The following is a 22802-nucleotide window of genomic DNA, read 5'->3' as shown; positions in this document are numbered from 1 at the left end:
CAATTGTCTCGGTTACCTAGGCAACCAGATCATAGAGTGACCGACAATGCTGCACTGGTCAGCAGGGGAGACAGACACAGCCACATGCTAGTCGGCCTCCCACACACACACGCCTGTGATTTTTCCAGAAAGAAATCCTATCAGTGCCAGAACCCATGGAGACAGGCCTGCCGCAGCCCGGCTGGCTGGGCAAAATAACCGCTGCGGCACAGGCCTCTTACATGACAATAGAAGTGAACAGCGTATGATGGTAGAGTGGCCTGCTGTCTCAGAGCCTCCATTTTTAAATCTCTGAGGAGGCCCTTAAACTATCAGAAATCCAAAGATGAGCATAAGATAACCCAGATCATACTGATATGAAAGTGGAATTTGTAGGTGGAGTTTCTCAACTCAGCAGTCCCTTTGTAAAGGCTTGCCACAAGTGGTGATGGCTATGTCACCAAAAAAGACTATTAGCCTAGAAAGTAGCAGCTTTAGTCTTCCCCCCCTGATGACTACAGATGCCACTGTTATCTGTTAATTTCATAAAAATTATAATAAAAACACCAAGCTCCTTGATCACTCCAAAGTCTACAAGGCTTTCCTTTCTATAATACATCATGCTGGTAGAAATAGTTTATAAGGCAGCAAATATAGAATATTGCGACAAGGAAAAGAAGTGAAAACAAGTTAGCCATGAAAACAGACATTGTGCTGGGAAGAGATTGTGTAAGGCGACATTGTCTGTTGAACCTAGAAACTGACTTCAGAGTCACTGGAAGCATTCATATTTTTCCAAACGGCCTTCAGTAAACAGCGGTGTGAGGATCCTGACAGTTTCATGACCACTGAATGAGTTTTTAACCGTTGAAGGGATATTAAGCCAAAAGAAGAGAGTAATGTAGTATGAAAATCCATTACGAATGGTTGCAGTAGAAGAGAGAGAAAGAAACAACAAAGACCCTTCGCTGTGACCTGAAGCAGAGCTTCTCTGTGTGATTATGTAGCTTTGCTCTGCCCAAAAGCTAAAGTGGAAACTCAAATTCAGTCTCAACCAGTCTTTCCAGCAATTCCACATCTGACTATTTAAGCCACCTCTGATTAACAAAGTGTTCTGGAGAAGTAAATGGTTAGATGCATGATGGACAATATACTGGAGAATATATTTATGATGGCTAAAAACATCCACAAGATTAAGAGATAAATTGTTACTAAAAGGAGTTGGGAGTATGTTTAGATACCGTGGTTCCTTAATATTTTCATGCATTATCTAACTTTAATGAATGGACCTTTTTCTAAAATTTCTGAAAGAAGAAGGACTTCGCTTCCTTGGATTTGCTTATATTGACATGAACTTGAAATGGCTACTACTTACCACTGAATCATATGTGGCTGGTGAGAACTACAGACTTTCTGGAGGTTTAGAGTTTGAAGAGGGTGATAGATTGTCTACATTTTCTATCTGTATAATAGCTGCTTTATGCATCTTTGCTCCATAATAACCACAAGTAAAAGTGAGATTGAGGGCTGAGGTTGTGGCTCAGCGGTAGAGTGCACGTCTGGCATGCGTGAGGCCCTGGGTTTGATCCTCAGCACCACATATAAATAAACAAATAAAATAAAGGTATTGTGTCCAACTACAACTAAAGAAATATTTTTTTAAAGTGAGATTAAACATATTTGTTAATTTGTTAATTGCAAATAATAGCTATCACTGATCTACTTTTTATCTAAATTCTGGTAGAAATATATATATATGTGTGTGTAGGGGGGTAAAACCTGGTAAGGTATAAATAAATATAATTGCTATAATTAAATGTAATTCCATATGTATACAAAATTAGTGTAATCTCAAGTTTTTTGTGTTACCCATTGATCTAGGATATTTTAAAAGGAATCTTTGGAACTGTTTATAAAGTGTTCTATTAGCTTTATTGTTGCTGTTGTTTTTATTGCTTTAGGCTTAGAGAAAGAGCTTTTATTTTGATCTTTAAATCCTATGAATTCTAATGAGCATGCTGACCTGGAGCTCTTACAGACATATTAAAATTGCTTTAATAAGCTTATCAGCTTTTAAATATATGTTGATGTTACTTTAATAAACAAGTTGAATTTTTCACTAGGTTAATTATGCTATTTTTCATATTTGTTATTAATTTTATAGCTTATTTTAGTGAAATCCTAGGCAATCTCACCTTATTACTCTGTTTTTATTTAGTGTTGAGAAGCAATCTTTCTGATTTCTCTTAATCCGTAAGGTGAACTCCAATTTATGAAAATCATGTTGTCTCCCATTAGAATAAAAAATGATCCTTTGTTTTAAAAATGCCTTTTTAAAATCATACTTAGTTCTTCTTTTTATATACATACTTGCCATTTGTCTTTACTTAGTCGTCAAGTCTCTAGCAAAAATCTTTAAAAAAATACTTGCTTCAGTGGCTCGGGAGGATGAGGCGGGAAGATCCCAAGTTCAAAGACAGCCTCAGCAAAAGCAAGGGGCTAAGCAACTCAGTGAGACCCTGTTTCTAAATAAAATTTTAAAAATAGGGGTGAGGATATGGCTTAGTGGTTGAATGCCCCTGAATTCAAACCCTGGTTGCCCCCCAACCCACCCCCCCCGAAAAACAATTTTTGATTGCTTGGTAAACTAGAGAAAGTAAGTTCTTTGTAGAGCAATTTTAAGTTTAAGGTTTGGAATGTAATTTCTCTTATCTGTAATCTAGTTTATTAAAGTTATTTTAAAAGTGAACTCTAGATAAGGAAGATAAACTAAAAGATTTCTCCACTTGTCCAAGAAAAATGGGGAAAAAAGGTAAAGTCAAAGATCTTTAAAAAAAAAAATGGATAAACCCAAATTAGAGTAACAAAGGAGCTATTAAGGAAGGGTGAAGTCTGGAAGAAGTGTGGAAGGACACTCTCTTCCTCTACTTACTGGCCTCTCAACTGTTCTTTCTAATCATGACCTCAGAAAGAAAAGACCGGACGTCACCACGCCAGCAAACAGTCTCCATTCCCAGTGGTATCAGGGATGACATTCATTTGGCTGTTCCACATCCCTGAAAGCAGTGAGTGGTCAAAAGCTTTCTTTCAATACTCCGTAAACACAGGATCTGAAGTAGGTTAAATATGGTAAAACATGATGTGAAAATCACGAACTGTTCAGAAAGACAAGTCCACATGGCAGGAAAATCTCTTTCAGCCTTGACCTTGAGGGAATGAAAATAGAAATAGTAATGAAGTTCTTGTAAAGAGTCAGGCAGTTTGAAAACCCCCAATAAAGGTCCCTGTCCCACATCCTCTAGACCATCCCACGCCATTGTCATCACCAGCACCACTACCTGGTGTACAGGTTAAATAGATGTTTCACCATATTTTCATGGATAGCTCACGATCAGAATAGAAGAATGAGGTAACTTCCTACAATAGTTCCGGTTTAAACACTCACTCAAATAATGACATGGGCTGGAAGGGGGAAAATTATCCTAGCCAGAAACTAGACACTGACTCCACTCATTCTGATACCACATTAATGCTGCTTTCCAAAACAGAAAGAATATTCTTCGCTATGTGACTCCTGAATGAACTTCTTTCACTGCTGAGGGATCAACATTCTAAACCCCTCAACCCGGCATGGAAACCCCCTAAAAGTAGCAGTTCCTCTCCTGCTCTTTAGGTTAACTGAGCAGAACGATTTTCCAGAAAATCTCTAGGAACTGATTTTGCTTCTTACATATAAACTTTATATTGTATGCATTCCAAGTAATGCATTCAATTAGATTGTAAAAAGTTACAGCTGTTTTTAAAGGCCATTAATGTCAACGACAAGAAACCTTAACCATTCTGCAAAATACTTGTGATGGAAAAAAGTAGGTTTCATGAAAAATGATTTTCTTCTCTTGAAGCCATCTGTGTGCTGTCTGTCCTGCCCCTACATCTACCATCCATGAGTTCTTGGCAATGCCTCTGCATATTCAGGCCCCAGCCCCCATCAGAACTGAAAACCATAACCAGCAGGTGTGTTTGTTCCAGTTGTACAAATGGCAACTGTTTTCTGCTGGAGCAAAGATCCCATCCACAACCTGTGGTCTAGGGGTAGCCTGAATATGAACATAATTTTGCTGTAAGGAAGGGGGTGGTCAAAAAGAAATAGCTTAAGATGACTTAATATCAATCTCTACTAACCAGAAACTAGGAAGTTCCCAGATTAATCATAGTAATAGAGGCTATTTTTTGATAAACCCAGACCAGAAAGTATTTTGCTAGGGACTTTTGGGTTAGTTTATCAGGCAAACTTAGTAGGTCCTCTTGTTCCATTGCTAAAAGTTTATATATAAAACATTCACTATGACTTTTATTTTCATCCTTCTCTCTGTTTTTGATCTCTCTCCTTTGTCATTTGTCAAATTGACTTGGGTTCTAAGGAATCTAACTTGGCTATTATTTTTTCTATCTAGTTTATTTTTAACCCCTATTGTAGGTATATCTTCCCTTTTACTTTCTTTGGATTTCTTCTTCTCACTTCTGAAGGTAGGTGCTTTTCAGACTTTCTTCTCTACATATCTAGTAAGTCTTTGGATCTTCTCAAACCTGCATCAGTACAGCACATAAATTTTAATATGTGGTGTCCTCCTTATGGGGAATTTGAAATACATATTAACATATATCTGTTTTTTATGATTTTCCCCTTTGGTATTATTTAGATATATCTACTTAATGTTGAAACATACAGATTTTTAAAGTCATCTTTTATTTACTGGTTTTTAACTTCATGACATGGAGATCAGAAAACATATTCTGCATGCTTTCAATCTTTGAATTTTTTTATATTTGCTTTATGATCTGGTCTGTGGTCAATTTTTGTAAATTAGCCCTTGTACACCTGAAAGAAAAAAAAAAAAGAAGGGTGTTGCCACAACCTGCATGACTGTTAATTCAGAAACCGGTGAGGGGCCCTGGGGAATTGAGAAAAGACAAACACACACATAGAGAAAACTGGGGCTAGGTGGGACACTGTCCTCTGATGAAGGAACAGTGACCCAGACATATCTCACCACATTTATTATATAGGGTTTTTTTTTTAATCATCAAAAGGTTATTTGTTGGAAAGTTTCAGCAAAGCAGATAGACTTGAAGGTTGAAGTGAAACTTGCAAGACATTGAGATTCTCTGGTTACACCCAGAATTCTTTATCCCGGCAGCTGGTGCCTCAGTTCAACGTCCAGACTGATATGGCCCTGTACCTTTACACAGAGCCTCCTCGGGCATCACCATACATTGCTAACATTCATCATCTTCCCCTTCATAGCTAAGCAACTTGGCCATCTTGACCGGCACCTTTGCATACGAAGTTCCCAATGCAAGCGCAGCCAGAAGGCAGTTAGATGCCATGGTCCAAGTCACTGCTCTCCACAGGTGTATTCTACATTTGTCTAATACAAGGTCCACAGTGCCTTGCCTGTTAATCAGTTATACAAACTTTTAATATATTTGGAAATTTTCTGTATACTTGTATCAATTATTGACAGGTAAATCAATTCTCTGTGAATTTGAATCTGAATTGGGAACTGGTCTTTTTGTTCTTGTAGTTTCTGTCAAACTTGCCTTAAATGCTTTGAAGCTATATGCAAATACATTTAAACTCATTAATCACTCAAGAAATTTACTTGTTCCTTTATTATTAAGTAATAATAATTTCAAGAAGAAATGCCAAGCCCTTCAGTATCACCCTCCCATTCCACCTCCAACATCATCTGCCCCTTCATAGCTAAGCAACCACAAGCCTATTTTATATCTGCATAGATTTCCCTGTGGAGGACTTTCATGTGGATGGAATCATGTAATGGATAGAATTTGGTGACCGGTTTCTTGCTCATCGCATGTTTTCAAGGTTCATGTAAATTATGCCACATATCAGTACTTCATCCCCTTTTATTGCAGAATAATATGCCATTACCTGGCTATATTACAATTTGTTCATCCATCATCTGTTGAGGCACATTTGGGCTCTGTCTACCTTTTGGCTTTTGTGCATAATGCTGCTGTAAACCTTCATGTGCAAGTGTGTGGGAGTGGAGTAGCTGGGTTTCATGATTGTTTTCTGAAATACTTGCACAATTTTATATTCCACCTTCTGAAATCATAAGAGTTCTGATTTCTCTACCTCCTCACCAATCCTTTTTATTATATGATTATTTTATTCTAGTTATCCTGGTGAGCCTTGATTTCTGTTTACAGTGGGCTCCATATCTATAAGAATGAGATTTCAAATCCTCCACATTCTCAAAACACCCTATTGACTTTCCCCTTTCTTTTGTTTTGCCCAAATAATTTCACTTAAACATTTTAATTATTTCCTTATTTATGGGACATGTAGATGAGGCATTTGGAGTTCTTTTCAATGGAATCATTTGTTCAGTTACTATTACAGAACATAGATTTCTGTTCTTTTGCTCACTTATTGTTATGTTTTGATTGTTATCTAGGAATTCTTTTTATGTTCTACATAATACTCTCCTTTTGGGTTAGATATGTTGCACATGCCTTAGTTGATATGGTTTTACACATTAGAAAGTATCTTTTAATTAATGAAGCTCTTAATCATAATGCAGTTTAATTCATCATTTTCCCTCTATTGTTAGCATTTTTATGTCTATGACAAGAAGCACTGCCTTATCCCGAATTTATAAAAATACTGTATTGTCTTGTATTTTTTCCCTAAATGTCTTAAGGTCATTTAAGACTTCATTTATTGGCATTAGATTTAGTGAGCGTAAGGTTAAGATCCAACTTCATTATCTCATCACATGTAACTAATTATGTCCAAAGTACTTATTAAATCGTGTCATCTTTCACCAATGAACTTTGGTGTCATTTGTGTTCTAGTTTCTATGTATGAGACCTTTTCTCTCTTTCTCATTAATCCATTTGCCTATCTACTCACCAAAGCTACACTATACTAAATATTAAGAATTTATAGTAAGTCTGGATACCTAATAGAACAAGTATCACTTCTTTCTTGTCCTTTTGCTCTTCTCTACATATTTTAAAAAACATTGTCTGATTCCTTGAAAAATGTTAAATCTTAACTAAAATTGTATTTTCTATTTGGAGCAACTTGTGGATAGTTGATATATTTTATTGTCAAGTCTTCCCATTCGTAACTGTGTTTATCCATTTATGTAGGTCATATTTCAGTTCTCTGAATAACATTTTATTTTTCTAGATAAAAGTTTTTCACATATATTGATAGATTTATTTCTACTGTGCATTCTTAGTACACATTTCATCATCTTCAGATTTAAGGTAAAAGCAGTTGAAAATAAAATGCTTTTAACATTTCACCCTAAAGAATATTTGCTGTAGGCTTTCTGCAAATACTTTTATCTGGTTAAGGGAGCTTCTTTCTATTTCTATTTTATTAAGAGGGTTTTTTAAAATCTATTAACTTTTACAAAATGCTTGGATTGTAAACTTACCTTTGTGATTGATTTTAATCTGTGAAAATTCTTTCAGCCTCCAAGGATGCTTCTTTGAGGAAGAATGTTTCATTCAGTCAGAAGCCAGAGGACCCCAATTGCCCTTTCCAGGATACCCAATTTAATTCAAGACTTTTAGGTTAAATCACTTCCCTTGTGAAAATCTGGACACACGACACACACAGCGTAGTCTCTCTCTTGCTTTAGAAATTTATATTTAACGCAGGGCAACTTCTTTTGGAGTCCACCTATATATATATTGCTGCCCCAATTTTAGTTCTATTTAGGTTTTTTAAAAAATTTAACCCCATTACCACTAATTCATGTGTATTATGGATTTTGTTTATTATAAATAACCACAAAAATTTTAATTCATATCCAATGTCTTAAGGATAGTACAAGATTATAACTTTGTGAAGAATCCTCATTATCCCCAAGAAATTTGTATGTTCATTCATTTAAAAAATTCTTTTGAGCATTTACCATGTGCCAGGTAACATTCTTGGAATCAGAGGGTTTGAAAATAGAAAAACAACCAGAAAGACAAAAAGTTTTGCTCCTGAAAGTCTTATGTTATAGGCCCTGTACCTTTACACAGAGCCTCCTCGGGCATCACCATGCAAACATAAAATCAATGGAAAACATAATATGTTCCATCTAGCTAAGCCCTAAAGGAAGAAAATTAGATCAATGTAGGGGATATGAAATATAAGAAAAAATAGGAAAGATTCACTGAGAAGGTGTCTTTGAGTAATAGCTGGAAAGAAATGAGGTAGCATCAGACCCCTGGGGATTCAGAAGAACTTTCTGAGCAAAGCAAACAAACCCTCTGAGAGCCAAAGACATCAGGAACCATGTGGCCAGAGGAGGGGAAAGAAATACAAGATGAACTCAAAGCAGTTGAAGAAAAGTAGATCATGCTGGACTAAACAAGTCTGTATCAAGACATTGATTTTTACTGTGAATAAGATAGGAAATTATTGCAGGGCTCAGGGTAGACAAGAGTGAATTTGTTTTTCTGACAAAGGTTGAAATGAGATTACAGTAAGATACTAAACATTCAGCACACTTAACTGCAGAGAATTTGAGTCTTGGTGTAAGTGAGAAGTGTTGATTTGCAAAAGAATATATTTGGGAAATCCAGGAAGAAGCACAAGAATAAATAACAAATGTATCATAAGTCTAACTGTAAATAAATGAAACAACAGAAGTACAAGAAGAAAACATGGATAAATTATTATCTAATCTAGGTATAGATAAAACCTTCCTAATTATGCCTCTTAATCCAGGTGCAATAAAAGAATAGATTGATCAACTTGACTATAGAAAAATAAAAAATCTTCATGAAGCAAAATAATATCATAAATAAAGCCAAAAGACAACTGACAAAGTGGGAGAAAATACCTTCAAAATACATCATAGATAAAAGACTAATAATCCTAACATACACAAAGAATTCTTTAAACAAGTCTTATAAATGACAGAAAAATGAAGCAAATTATGAACAGAGATAATAAAATAATAAAAATAAAATCAGCTATTCAACCCATGAAGGCATGTTCAAGATTGCTCATACACAATAAGAGAAATGCTGATTTAACTACACTGAGATACAACCTCTCATTTATTAGATTTGTTAAAATTAATCTACACATTAGATTAGTGAGACTGGGGAAACATGCAAGCTCATTCATTCTTTATTAAGAGAATTTAACATTGTCTAAAAAGAAAAAAACCTTAGAAGAGGAAAAGGTTCTTTTGGGCTCATGGTTTCAGAGGTTAAATCCATGGTCGGCCAGTTCCATTGCTCTGGGTCTTGGTAAAGCCAAGCATCATGACAGAAGGGCATAATGAAGGAAAGCTATTCTCTTTAGTTCATGGGGGTTGAGAAGCAGAGAGAGAAAAAGAGAAGCCAGGGGAACAAGACATAATCCCCAAGGGCATGCCGACCTCCTCCAGTCATGCCCCACAGCCTATAGCCCCACCTAATACATTAATTCCTTCAAATTATGAATCCATCAAGATTTATCCACTGATTAGAGTAAAGATCTCATAATCTAATATTTCACCTCTGAATATTACTGCATTGAGCTTTAGTCGGGAGGAGCACACCTCATTCAAACCATAACAACTACGTATACATTTACCATTTGACCAAGTAATCTCACTTTTAGGAATTTGAGCTGGATATAGACTCTCACCAATAAAAAAATAAATATGCACAAGGTTATTCTTTAGGGCATTAGAAAGTACCTGTCTATACTAGGGAAATGTTTGAATAAACTTGTGGTATAACCGTACAATAAAAAAGATCTATGTGGAGTGGATTCAAGCACGTTTATCAGATAAAAAAAATGGAAAGATTATTTATAGCATGGTTTCTTTTATGTCATAAAAGAGAAATAATAAGGTAGATGTGTAAGTGCTTATTTGGGTAAAAACAAAGACAGATAAACAAGAAACTATTTTTAAAAAATACCTATGGTGAGTGAGTGGGAATAGACATAACGGGAGAAGTAATACTTCTCTGATTACATCTTTATATAAAATTCAGACATTTGGAACCATCTTAATGTTTCTCCTACGTAAAAAATTCAAAAAGACAAGTTAAAAACTAAAATGGAATATATTCTCTACCCAAAATGACTATCCTTCCTCAGGGAAATGGCAAGTGTCAGTACCGGGTCTGGAAAGATACAGGATGAATCTGGGGCATCTTGTTTTTCCAAAAAATATTAAAGTAATAGAATAATCATAAGAACAGGTAAAAATGACACAAGGACTACTCTGATGGTTCCTACTGGCTAATTTAGGGACAAATTGAACATCAAAATAGAGGTAGCGGGGCTGCGGTTGTGGCTCAGCGGTAGAGTGCATGCCTAGCATGCATGAAGCACTGGGTTCGATCCTCAACATCACATAAAAATAATATAAAGGTTATTGTGTCCTAACTGAAAAACAAATACTTAAAAAATAGTGGTAGCAATAGATTATGATCAATTGAATAAATACATAACATTCCTATTGACAGACACTGTCCATAGTGATATATATATATATGTAAATTAATAAATATACAAGGAAGAGAAAGCTTTTCTTTTCAGTATAATGCCAACTAATGAATATAGAAATAAAGCCTGATTTAGAAATACTAGTTGGTGACCATATGACTCAGGAAAGAATCATTAATGGATTTTAAGTTGGTGAAGGAAATTTTGGTAAAAAATTGAAGTATAGTTTAAAATACAATCCTAAAAATACTTATTAGTTGCAAAGGGACAAGTAGGACCTTGACACAGGATAAATGTGGCAGATACCACCCTAACTAAGTGATCAAAGTTACTACCACTAGTAACAGGACCAATAGATAACATGTGCCTCCTGATGAGAACATAGCATCCCTTCTCTGGTATTCGGGCTAAATATGCATAATCTGGATCCAATTACGAAGAAATGAGATACAAACACAAACTGAGGAACACAATCAGCATCCAGGATGGTACCCAATGATCCTGCCTCCTAGTATAGTGTCCTCCTTCACTAAATAGGGCTGATCTGTATAATCATTAGGATATTCTGTGACTTTTGAGGATAGGTCATAAAAGAAACTGTGGCTTCTGCCTTTCTTGATCTAGGAGGAACTAGCTGCCATGTCTTTAGAACACTCAGCACTTGTGCAATCCAAAAGCAAGGTCCACATGGTGAAGAAATGAGGCCTCCAGCCAAGGGCCCTGTGAGTGAGTCATATTCCATGTGGGTCATCCTGTCTCAGCCAGCCCTTCAGGTGGCTGTTGTTCCAGTTGATGACTGCAACCTCAAGAGACTCCAAGCCTAACTAAGCTGCTCTCAAATTCCTGACCACAGAAACTGGAAGATAGCAAATGTTTCATCTGGGTTTAAGCCACTAAATTTAGAGTAATTTGTTACTATACATTAGACATCTAATTTAAAATTCCATTCTACAAAAATACTATATACTCTTCAAAGATGTCAAGATCATGAAAGAGAAGTAGACTGAGGACTCTTTTTTATTGAGGGTTAGGGGGCAGTACCAGGGATTGAACTCAGGGGCACTCAACCACTGAGCCACATCCCCAGCCCTATCTTGTATTTTATTTAAAGACAGGGTCTCACTGAGTTGCCTGGCACCTCACTTTTGGTGAGGCTGGCTTTAAACTCTCCATTCTCCTGCCTCAGTCTCCCGAGTCACTGGGATTACTTATAGGCATGCAACCCCTGGTCCTGGTTAGACTGAAGACTCTTAAGGATAAAAAGGTGGAAGAAAATCATGATGATCAAATGCAAGCTATGATCCTGGAATGATACTGGACCAGGAAAAAAAAAAAAGGTTTTGTTTTACTGACCTTTTGCTAATACAAACATAATTGAGATGGTTGTCAGAATTTGAATGCAATCAGTAGATTATAGAATAGACTGTGTCAATGTTAATTTCTTGTTGTTGATCACTACTATAGATATGGGGGAGAGTACTTAGTTTTAGGAAATACACTTTGATGTATTTAGAGGAGGGATATAAATGACTGTAAATTTTACTCAATAGATTCCAAAGTAATAACTATGTAAGTATATAATCATACATATGCAGTCTATACATCTTTATAGAGAGAATGGTAATCAAAATATAGTAAAACGTTAACAAAGGATCTAAATGCTACATAAGAATTCTTTGAACTATTTGTGAAACTTTTCTGTAGAAATAACTTCAAAGTAAAAAGAACTTAATAGCAGAATTGGCAGCCGTTCCTAAATTGCCTAAGTAAACTCAAACTGGTTTGTTGTTGCTGTTGGTTGGTTGGTTGGTTTTCAAACTGAGGGTTGAATTCAGTAATTTTAAATGAATTTAGTGAGTCCAAACCAGAATTTAATAATAATAATAATAATAATAATAATAATAGAATAGGATAGACCAGCATAACATCCGAACTTTGAACATTTTAGTGTGAGTACTATTTTGCGAAATGTTTCAGTTCTCTAGAAAGAGAAAATAATGTGCTGAGTTGCACGGCCCCAGAAAAAGTTGCACTGAGGAGAGATTCTGAGCTCAGTCCTCTCGCGCCCGCCCACCTCCAGCCAGGGCCACCCCTCCGCGCCTCTTTCACCCCACCCTCAGGCGCTGCCTTCCGCCCCCGGGCCACCTGCAGGTGAACGTGCAAACCTCGCAGGAGGTGCCAGACACTATTTAAGAACCCGCCTCCCAGTGCTCACAGCTGTCTGCTGCCCAGCCCTGCCCTCCCGCAGCTGCCAGAGGCTCGCGGGTCCCGGAACGCATCCCGTCGCTGGGGCTGCCGCCGTGGCATGGGCGCCACGGGCCCGCTCTGGGTTTTCTTGGCTCTCTTCGCGCCAGGGGTCCTCGGTGAGCTGGGAGGGGGAGCACGGAGGTAGGGATGCGTCTGGGACAGGGAAGGCTTCAGTTCCCCTATGCAAAGCATGGAGCCAAACGCGGGAAGACGGGGACAGTGACAGATGACTGCCGCACTGGCTTTGGGAACCTTCTCCCCAATCTCCGGGGGGTCCTGATTGTCCCCAGTCCCTCTTCTGGGAAGTCAGAACACCCAGGATTGGAGGTTGAGTCACAGAGGGACGCCATTGGATATACCTGGTGTGGCTGGTGGCAGACGAGATCTTTCCTCCCCGGGGCTCCCAGCCGCTGGGACTAGACAGGTGCTTCTAGCTCTCCGCCTGGGGGAGGTCTGCGAGTGCCTAAAACCTACCCAGGCTGTGCGCCAAGATCGAGAGCACACGTGTTTCTGTACACACCAGTATGCTCCTGCCCGGGAGCAGTAGCAGAACCTCGGTTCCTTGGGTTCCTTGACCTAAATAAGAAACACCTCTGCTCCCGACTGTGGTTCTCAGATATTTCATATCTAACTTTGATATGACATTGGTAAACATCTGGAGTCATTGCAAAAAGTTGAGGCATGAATTAAAACTTTAGTTTTCTTCAGTGTTTTTGACCTTCTGTAAGAGTGTAAGCTTTAAGAAAGTCTCATTCAATATCATGACTTTTTTTTCCTCCCAGAGTGGCTTGATTTTAAAGTATTATAATGTGTTTTGATTAGAGTCTCTTGGCTACTGTGAGTCTTTGTAATTATCTCCCATGGACAATGAATTCTTAGTTTTTTTAAGACGTTTACTGTATGAAGATTTCAATAACTGGGTGACCTTTGGCAAGTTATTTGGTGTCCCCCCCACCCTCAGTTTCTATATGAGATGAAGTCAGCATTAGGCTGCCCTACCATTTCATCTCACTGAGTTTCCTGATGAAAATAAGCAAATGAAGGGTAGATGTCTGTGGTTACTACTAAGTCAGGAATAAGCCCTGCCTGGATCTGTTTTCCAGGAGCCAGTGCTTAAATGGCCACTCCCAGTTTAAGGAGTTTGAGCTATTGAATTTATTAGTTCCATTACATCTATTTGCTTTTTGGACATTGAACTGTCCCCTGGTCCTTAGTTGAATAGTCCTTGGATTATTTTCTTTGAATATTTCATTGCCTTTATCCCTCTTTCCTTTTCTACCTAGTAAATCCTTTGAACAAATGCACATTCACAATTTTCTCTGACACCTGCATATGGTACAGCACCCAACCTTACTTCCATTACAGTTTCTAAAATTTCAGAGAAGATTTTAACAGTTGAAAAATAAATTCTTCACCAGCCTAGTTAACTCACTATTCCCTACAGGTACACATTCTGTACCAGAGCAGGATCATGGTCTGGGTCCCTTAACTCCACACACATGGAAAAAAACAAGATCTGCCTTTCTGTTTACTCTAAAAGCTCACATAGTCCTATAATTTGTCTTTCTATCATTCTCATTCCAATAGTCTAATCCTAAGCATCTAATTGCCTGTCCAGTGTCTTCCTCTCTTATAGATTACTTTGCCTCCTGCCTCTTTAACCTTTTAAATCATGAAAACCAGATTTTGAAAAATATATGTGTGTATATATATATATTCATGAATACATATACTATATATATATAATGTTTTCATTATTTTACTCCCTTGCTCAAAAGTCTAAATGGATTCCCACTGCCTGTGGAGGAAAAAGCTACTCTGCCAGTCAAGCTCTTTCTGATTGGATGTCACCTCCTTGCTCCCTGTCACATATGTGCTGCTCATCCTCTACCTGTCATCCCACTGCTCATGGGTTGGCCACTCCCCCTTCTGACTTTTACTACTACTGTGCGTTCTCCTTAGATCATTTCTTGGCTCTTGGCCAGTTTCCTTCACTTAAGTGTCCTTAAGAAACTCTTTATAATTATAATGCAACAATAAAAATCAATTTTAAAAAGAAAGTCTTGACGTACCTTTTTAATGTGGATGCTGAAAGGAAAGTGACCACAACACTCGGAGCAACCAAAAGATCTTTATTGCAGCAGTGCAACAAAGAGAAAAGAAAGAAGGAAAGAGAGGCAGGGGGAAGCGCACGCAGGAGAGAGACAGAGAAAGCAAGAGAGATAGCAAGAGAGAGAGAGAGCAAGAGAGAACGAGCAAGAGAGAGGGGGGCCTGGCAGGAGGGAGTTTTTATAGCCCAAATCTAATGGGGCCTCTGGGTCTGCAAGCTGCCCTGTTGGCCCAAGGCGGGGTTAAATGTTCAGCCTTGAGCAGGGTTGAATGTTCAGACTTGAGGCAAACAGGTGATAAAGGACCAGATAGAGGCGGGTTTGAGTGCGTGGGCTATCTTGCAGCCAACATCTATTCAGCCTGCCCTGCAGACAACACAGTTCAGCCTGCTCTGCACCCAACAGATGCCACCTCCTACTCTGCAGGCCCCCTTCTCCCTCGTGGGTTTAGAGTATGTATGACCCAGAAAGCTGAGGCTTAACAAGCAGTTTGGAAGATTCTGAAGCAGAGGTCTATATGGCACACTGCTTTAAGTCAATAGAAAGCAAATTTCCCTCTTAAGATGTTTTCTCACCTTTTCCTTTTGATCCTTCACATAAATGGATCAAATTTCCTGCACTTAGACTTCGCTCAGGCCTTCACCCACTGGCAACCTGAGCTCATTCTGTGCTAAGAAAACAAAGTTGTGAAATAGGGAGTCCCTCTTTCCCCCAGCAGCTGATGTATATAGCTACCCCCACTGGGGATGATTCTGCTCTCCTCTGATTAAGGCTTCCTGTCATCCAGAATAAAATTCCTGCCCCTTGTCCTCGACTAGAAGGCATCAGCTCCTCTTGGAAATTCTCCATTTCCCCCTCACTCTCTCTGCTCCAGCCACACTACCTTCCCCTTCCCTGTCCCTTGGTCGCAGGCACTTTGTCAAGCCTTTGCACAGGTGTTCTCTGCTGCAGCGCTCATCCTACCTTGCCAGATCTTCTCCACAGTCTCAGTTCACTCTCCCTGTCGTCGGACTCTCATGGGAAGTAACCCAGGCTACTCTCTCATCCATAACCCTGTCTTCTTTTCTACAGATCACCAGTCACCTTCTGAAAGTTTCTTGTTTATTTATCTGTTCATTGCTTCTTCCCTCACTGGAAACAAGTTCCACGACAGCACGGTCTTTATTGTTCCTATTACCTGACATAATTTCTATCACAGCACATGACTAGGGGTTCACACACCTATGACAGTGGAAATATTCTTTCCCCTGAAGAAGTTGACTTCTCTTCCTGTGTTCATGGTCACATTCCATTCCTCTTACCTTTCCAAGCTGTCCTCTCTTGCATCTTCCATTTGTTCCACTCTTGAGACCTCCTTTGTGGGTGGGAGGGGATTCTCATCACTCAGTGGAACTCCAATTCTCTGCAAATTTCTCATCCTTCTCAGCAAATTTCTCCTTGGCCACTTGCTCGTTCCTCTTGAGCACCTTCACCCACCCCATCTCTCTCCTCAAGCTACTTTTGGCAAGGTCACTACTAACCTTCATGCTGACAAAACCAAAGGTCATTTTCTATGGTATCTTTCTCAGTCTTTCAGCAAAAACTTACTACTTCCTCCTTCTTGAAACATCTTCCAAAACAAGATTCTGCTCTGTTTTTTCCATAGTTGTCTGTTTACTTTCAGTCTCCTTGGCCCTATCTCTAAATATTCGAGGGTTTTGGGTCCTCATCTGTCTTTTTCTCTTTTTCCTGAGAGATCTTATCTAGACTCATTGCCTTAAAACTCTTTATAAATTGATAACTGACGTTTATTATCTGTAGTCCTGACTTCAGTTGCAAATTTCTGCATCCAGCTGCTTACTTGGTATCTTCATTTGGATGCCTGCTGTGTTAAATATGCCGCAGCTGAAATGGAACTGATTCTGCACATACATGCACCCCACAGCATGCTCATGCACATGCAGGCTTGCACATTGTGTACACACACTCACACACACACGATCTGCTCCTTTTCTAGGCTTTCCTATCTAAGTGCATGATAATTCCATCCATCAGGTAGCTCAAGCCAAAAGCCTAGAAGTCATTACTGAATCCTCCATTTCCTTAGTTCCACATCTAATCCAACAGCAAGTCTTTGCTAATTTTACTTCTAAAATATATTTCAAATCCATGCACTTCTCATTCTCTATCTCTTTAGACCAAGCCTCATTTTTTGCCCTGCTTCTAAAAATCAATCAATTTTCCGCTCAATTGCCAGAATATTCTTTTAAAAGAGTAAATGAGGTCATGCAACTCTTCTGCGTGAACTTGCCAATGACTTCTATTCAGGATAACATTTAAACATCTGCCTGCGGCCCGAAAAGCCATATGAGATCACTCCTGCTGACCTCACTAACTTACCTGTACTACCCTGCTTTGATACTACATTCCAGCCACATTTGCCTTCTGTGGAGTCCTGTAGCATACAAAATCATTCCTAATATTCGGCCTCTGCTGGAAATGCTTCTACCCAGTGCTTTGGTTGACTGGCTTCTTCTGATCCTTCAGCCACAACTCAGAGTCTCTCCTCTTTGCAGTCCTCCCTTTACCAACATGCAACAGATGTTATATGCTACCCTGACCCTTTCTGCTTCAGGTGCATTATATTTCAATATGTTACTCTATTTCTTCACAGCACCATCTTATTTATTTTCTGGTATTTATTTATGATCTGTTTCCCTCTATTGTAATGTAAATTCTATGAGAGTGGGAACATCATCTCAAGTTCACTGATGAATTTCCTGCACTTGGGAGCATACCTTAGTTAATATGCATAACGGCCATTCAAAAAATACTCATCAAATGCCAGGAAAACCCAGTATTACTATATTTGATCATAATTTTCATTGTCAATGATAGTTTCCTTCCTACCTGCTTTCTGACTAATCTTTCAGATAATTTTGTTATCCTACATACATATCCTTCATTTTTCCCAAATGGATTTCTTCTCCAGAAACCACTTTGCCTGGTTTTTTAAAATTAATTAATTTTACAATAAAATGCATGTTGACATATAATTCATAAATGGAGTACAACTTCTCATTCCTCTGGCTGGTACATGGTTCAGAGTCACTCCACTAGTGTAATCATACATGTATATGTCTTCATCTAGAAAGTGTGATTCTTGTCTCCTTTCCTAGTAGAAAGTCATACTACAGTATGCTTTATAGAGCACCCTTTGTTTTTGAAATTTCAAGTTCACTCTTAGTCTGTATCATTGCTGTTGATGAAATCTTGTGGGTTTAAATTGATTTTTCAGCTTGTGAAAAATAATTTGGTATTATCCTTACATGCATCTGGTAACTAGAGGTTAAACCTCTTGATTAGAATCACAGGTATGAATAGTGTCAAGTCAGGAAGTGTGTCTTCATGAGCTCAAACCCTTATTTTCCCTATAATTCTTGCTGTTTTACGAAGTATGCATCTGAGAGCATTTGTAGGTATTGAGGGAAGAAACTGAAGGAGTTGAGAAAATAAATAGAAGGGGGACTTACAGTGATATCTGGGTCCCAATAGTGATGGACATTCTTAGATCCTCTAATAAAAATATGGAGCCACAGAAAGGATGGGTCTGGCTGCAACTCTGGGAGCTCTGTAAATGCCTGTGGGTTAACCATATTTATCTTTTGACTTTCATCTGAACTGTCTTAGACTTGTTTGAAAAAATATTTATAAAGTTGATGTTCAAATACATTTCTTTTCTGGGAGGGCTTCAGAGCTGGGCACTTTTTGCCTGAATTACCATCTGATCTGAAATAAGCATTAACTTCTTGTTCTCTGCATATAAATTTTGGGAGTTGAAACTTGAGCTCTTTCTCATATGTAGGAAAAAGACTTTTCTAAGGATATCCTCAAGTGTATGGTTGTTATGGTTTTTTATTCATCTCCTATGACAGCATATATCTCATTATCATCGTCACCACCACCACCATCACCGTTATTTTAAGTCATGGGGGAAAAAATCTTAATGACTACTTCTTTTTCTTTTTTTTTTAAATATATTTTTAGATATAGACGGACCATTATTTTGTTTATTTCTTTATATATAGTGCTGAGAATCAAACCCAGTGCCTCACACATGCTAGGCAAGTGCTCTACCATTAAGCCACAACTCCAGCCCCAACTACTTCCTTTTCTTTAGTACCCAACAAAAAGTATTTATTAAGCACTCTGGAGGGTTATATTACTCTTATCAGATTGATAAAATAAAATAATGAAAAATAATAAACACATTTTTTTCTCTAGACCCAAAAGATTTAATGTTGTAAATAATTATTTAAATTTTTTTTAGTTGTAGTTGGACTAAATAATTAATAATGCCTTAATTTTTTAATTTATTTTTATGTGGTGCTGAGGATCCAACTCAGCACCTCACACGTGCTAGGTGAGCACTCTACTGCTGAGCCACAGCCTCAGCCCCTATTTAAATCTTTAAAGTAATTTTAAAGGATCATACATGTGCTTTTACAAAATCTCTGATGTTCTTTAGTTTCCTGTGCTACTCCCCAATGTTTTATTTGTAAGATTTTTTTACTTATAAGATTTTAGTTTTTACTTAGAAAAACTAGGGCTGTATTTTTTGTTTGTTTGTTTTGGTGTGTGTGTGTGTGTGTGTGTGTGTGTGTGCGCGCGCGCATGTGTGTGTGTGTTCCAAACTTACCAAAGGGTATACGTTAATTATGTCCAGGGTTTTTTTTTTTTTCTATCAATTATACCTCAATGAAGCTGGGAAAATATTAGCAACCTCTCCCTTTGCAAAAAACTCAAAACATATGTATCCTGTTTTCCCCAGGCTCTAACCTCACCATGAAACAAATAAACAAACAACAACGAAACTCACTGTTTTTTATTTATAAGGGTGTAAGAAGATGGAACAGCCTCAGGGTGTGTCTGGACTTTTATGAAAAAATTCTTTTCTCTAGATCCTCCTCTGAAATCTATCCTAAAATTTCTTTGAACCTCTGAGCTTATTTCTCCGTATATTCATGCCTAGTACAATGCTATGTGTTTTTTGTTCTAGACAATATTGCATCAGTTTTAGCTTATTTTATGGAGATCAAAGTTGTTAGGATAATGGGCAAAAGATAGAAGCAGAGGCGCTCAGCCTCCCTTAGTTTTGATATTCCTGTGGTCTCTGTCTTTAGGTCAGTGTAAGTTCCTGCCAAGGTATCATTTTGCTAAGCCTCATGTTCAGAGTGATCAGTCTGAGTTTGCTGTTGGGACATCTTGGGAATACAGATGTCTCCCTGGGTATACCAAGAAGTCATTCTTTATCACCTGCTTAGACACCTCCAAGTGGTCAGATGCTCAGCAGTTCTGTAAACGTGAGTAATCCTGTCATGGAGGAATCTTTGGGTCTATCATCACATCTGTATGGAATAGCCTGTTATTTTCCAGACAAAAGATCAGTAAATTAGTATGTCATGCAGTGAAGAGTACTCCTAGAATCTCCATGTTTCCTTTTTTTCCTTAGGGTTATTGATTATGGGGGTTAAGTCACCACCGCAGGTGAAGCCTATTAATCCTATTTTCTCCACGACTAGGTTCTATAATCTCTATACTGTATTAGAGTGATGTTAAAAGTTAGTATGCAAGGAATGTTAGTTTCACCCTTCTTAGCACATTCAATTCGAGAAACTGAATAACTAATAGATATGAAGAACTACACTAGACAATGGGGTTTGGAAGAGACAAAAAAATTAATTCAATAGCTTCTGCCTTTAAGGAATTCCTACACTAGTTGTAAAGACTGATTCTTAAACATATATTATACTGTATCATTTATTTATAGAGGTAAAGTACTATATTATAGAGAAATAAATAGTAACTGATATCTGCAGGAAATAGAGAAATCCAAGACTTTTGGACTAAGGATGTTTTATCATATGCAGAAGCATAGTCGAGTGTGGTAGTGCATGACTATAATCCCAGTGGCTTGGGAGGCTGAGGCAGGAGAATCTCAAGTTCAAAGCCAACCTCAGTAACTTATTGAGGGCCTAAGCAACTTAGCAAGATCCTGTCTCAAATAAAAAATAAAAAGGGCTAGGAATGTAGCTCACCGATTGACTCTGTTACCACAGAAGCATAGAGATATGGAAGAACATACATTTAGAAGAAAAAAAAATCAGTGAGACTGGAGAATAGGGTACCCGGTAAAGAATAGTAGTTGCTTAAGTAGATTGGTGTTTAACTATAAAAGATCATGCATTTTTTTCTATAAAAATGTTAAGCCATTGAAAGTTTTTAAATGTGTGGGGTGGCCTGGCCATAATTGTACTTTAGAGAATTATGCAATGATATGATGATATATGAGACCAAGGGAGACCAGAGTTAGAAACTCCATAATACAATGAGAGACTTCAACAGGATCAAAATAGTCAATTTGGAGAGAAATTTCTGCAACCCAGCGGCTAAAATTTATTGACTAATTGAACGAAGATCAAGGAATAAAGGGTGAATTACAGAAAGGAAATGATGACCCTGAGGGTTTCTTAATCTAGATTAGGCAGATGATGCCATCAACTGGTGCATTTTGATGCCATTCAAAAGGGGAATTGAAGATTATAAGTTATAATTGACCACAAAGTTTGCATCCATGCTCATAAATAGAGATCATCTATGTTAAACAAATAGTGCTCCAGAATGGACTGATCCTTTGAGAGTTAACACACTTTGCCAATGTCTATTTTTTTTAAGTTGTAGTTGGACACAATACCTTTATTTTATTTATTTACTTTTATGTGGTGCTGAGGATTGAACCCAGTGCCTTGCACCTGCTAGGTGAGAGCTCTACCGCTGAGCCATAACCCCAGCCCCTTGTCAATGTCAATTTTTTAAAATAGATATAAGTAGGCTCATCAGCAGATTCATTCAAGTTGGGATTTAATATAGAACACAACATGTCTTCTGAATCCCAACCCCAAGTCCTGTTTTTTTTTTTTTTTTTTTTTTTCCCTTGTAGGTAAATCATGTATGAGTCCTAGAGAACTCCTCCATGGCTCTGTGCTTATCCCTGAGGGTATCGAGTTTGGGTCAACAATCACATATTCTTGTAATAAAGGGTGAGTTGGCAGGATACATGGATACTAGTGGTTCAAACCAGAATCCATCAGTCTTCTAAAATAGACCAGAGTCATTGTGACCTCCCCTTTAAAGTTCATAAGCAAAAAGGAGTCATCTTGACCTGCTACAGAGACAGGTCTTCAGGATCACCCAATAGAGGATCCCTAGACAGAAAGAGATTGGGGCTACACTTTTTTTAACCTTAAATCTCCAATGCTATAGACTTGAAGGTCCAATTTAATCTGGTTTTAGATTCTTGAATTTTTTATAAATCCTTAGTGTACTGCCACTCCCTGTCATACATGATATTCTTTTTTTCCTTTTTTTTTTTTTTACATTGTTTCAGTAAGGAAAGAACTAGTTTTCTAAAATATAATGGTAGCTGGGAGATGATCACTCATCTCTTGTCTTTAGATATCGACTCATTGGTGGCTCATCCGCTAAATGTATTGTCTTGGACAATACTGTAATCTGGGATAAGGACATGCCTTTTTGTGAATGTGAGTACAACAATCTCTTTATGGCACCCTATATAATTTCTCTATCCTCTTTTGGGGGAAACTGTGCAGCTCCACATCAAAATGAGTACTCAGGAGGGTTACACTTGGTTTAGGTAGTTCTGAGCACAGAGTGTGATCTATCCTCCTCTGTGGCTCTGACTCCCAACACACTCTCCTTTGATTACTATCTTTTGGTAATGTTATTTTATAGTGAATGACTTCTTAGATATAAAATATATCATAAGATTACACATTGACCAATTTTATTCCATGCAAAAGTAGGTCATCCTGAGTGCCTTCTGTAACAGTTTATCTGTACTCTGAAGTAGGGACTAGGGACAAACTCATAGCTTTTGGAGTTTTCATCAACCTGTTCCATGTATCTTCCTGCCTGGCTACTTC

General features: G+C 37.9%; 1 protein-coding gene across 4 annotated transcripts in view; it reads left to right on the top strand.

The window, feature by feature from the left end:
* Window positions 1-12703: 12703 nt before the first annotated feature.
* The window catches only part of Cr2 (complement C3d receptor 2), a 37314-nt gene continuing 27215 nt past the window's right edge, over window positions 12704-22802 (top strand). The window contains exons 1-4 of one of the 4 annotated variants that reach the window (XM_076873084.1): window positions 12704-12828; window positions 19983-20162; window positions 21800-21899; window positions 22315-22400. In XM_076873084.1, coding sequence (XP_076729199.1) covers window positions 12771-12828; window positions 19983-20162; window positions 21800-21899; window positions 22315-22400 — 424 coding nt within the window. In that variant the 5' untranslated portion in view covers window positions 12704-12770. Of the gene's footprint in view, window positions 12829-19982; window positions 20163-21799; window positions 21900-22314; window positions 22401-22802 lie in introns of those variants that run through there. The other 3 variants (XM_076873085.1, XM_076873087.1, XM_076873086.1) reach the window with 3 other exon arrangements.

Source organism: Callospermophilus lateralis, chromosome 13 (assembly GCF_048772815.1).
Source record: "Callospermophilus lateralis isolate mCalLat2 chromosome 13, mCalLat2.hap1, whole genome shotgun sequence".
NCBI lineage: Eukaryota > Metazoa > Chordata > Mammalia > Rodentia > Sciuridae > Callospermophilus > Callospermophilus lateralis.
The sequence above is the reverse complement of the archived record's forward strand: the minus strand, read 5'-3'. Positions and strand labels throughout refer to the sequence as shown.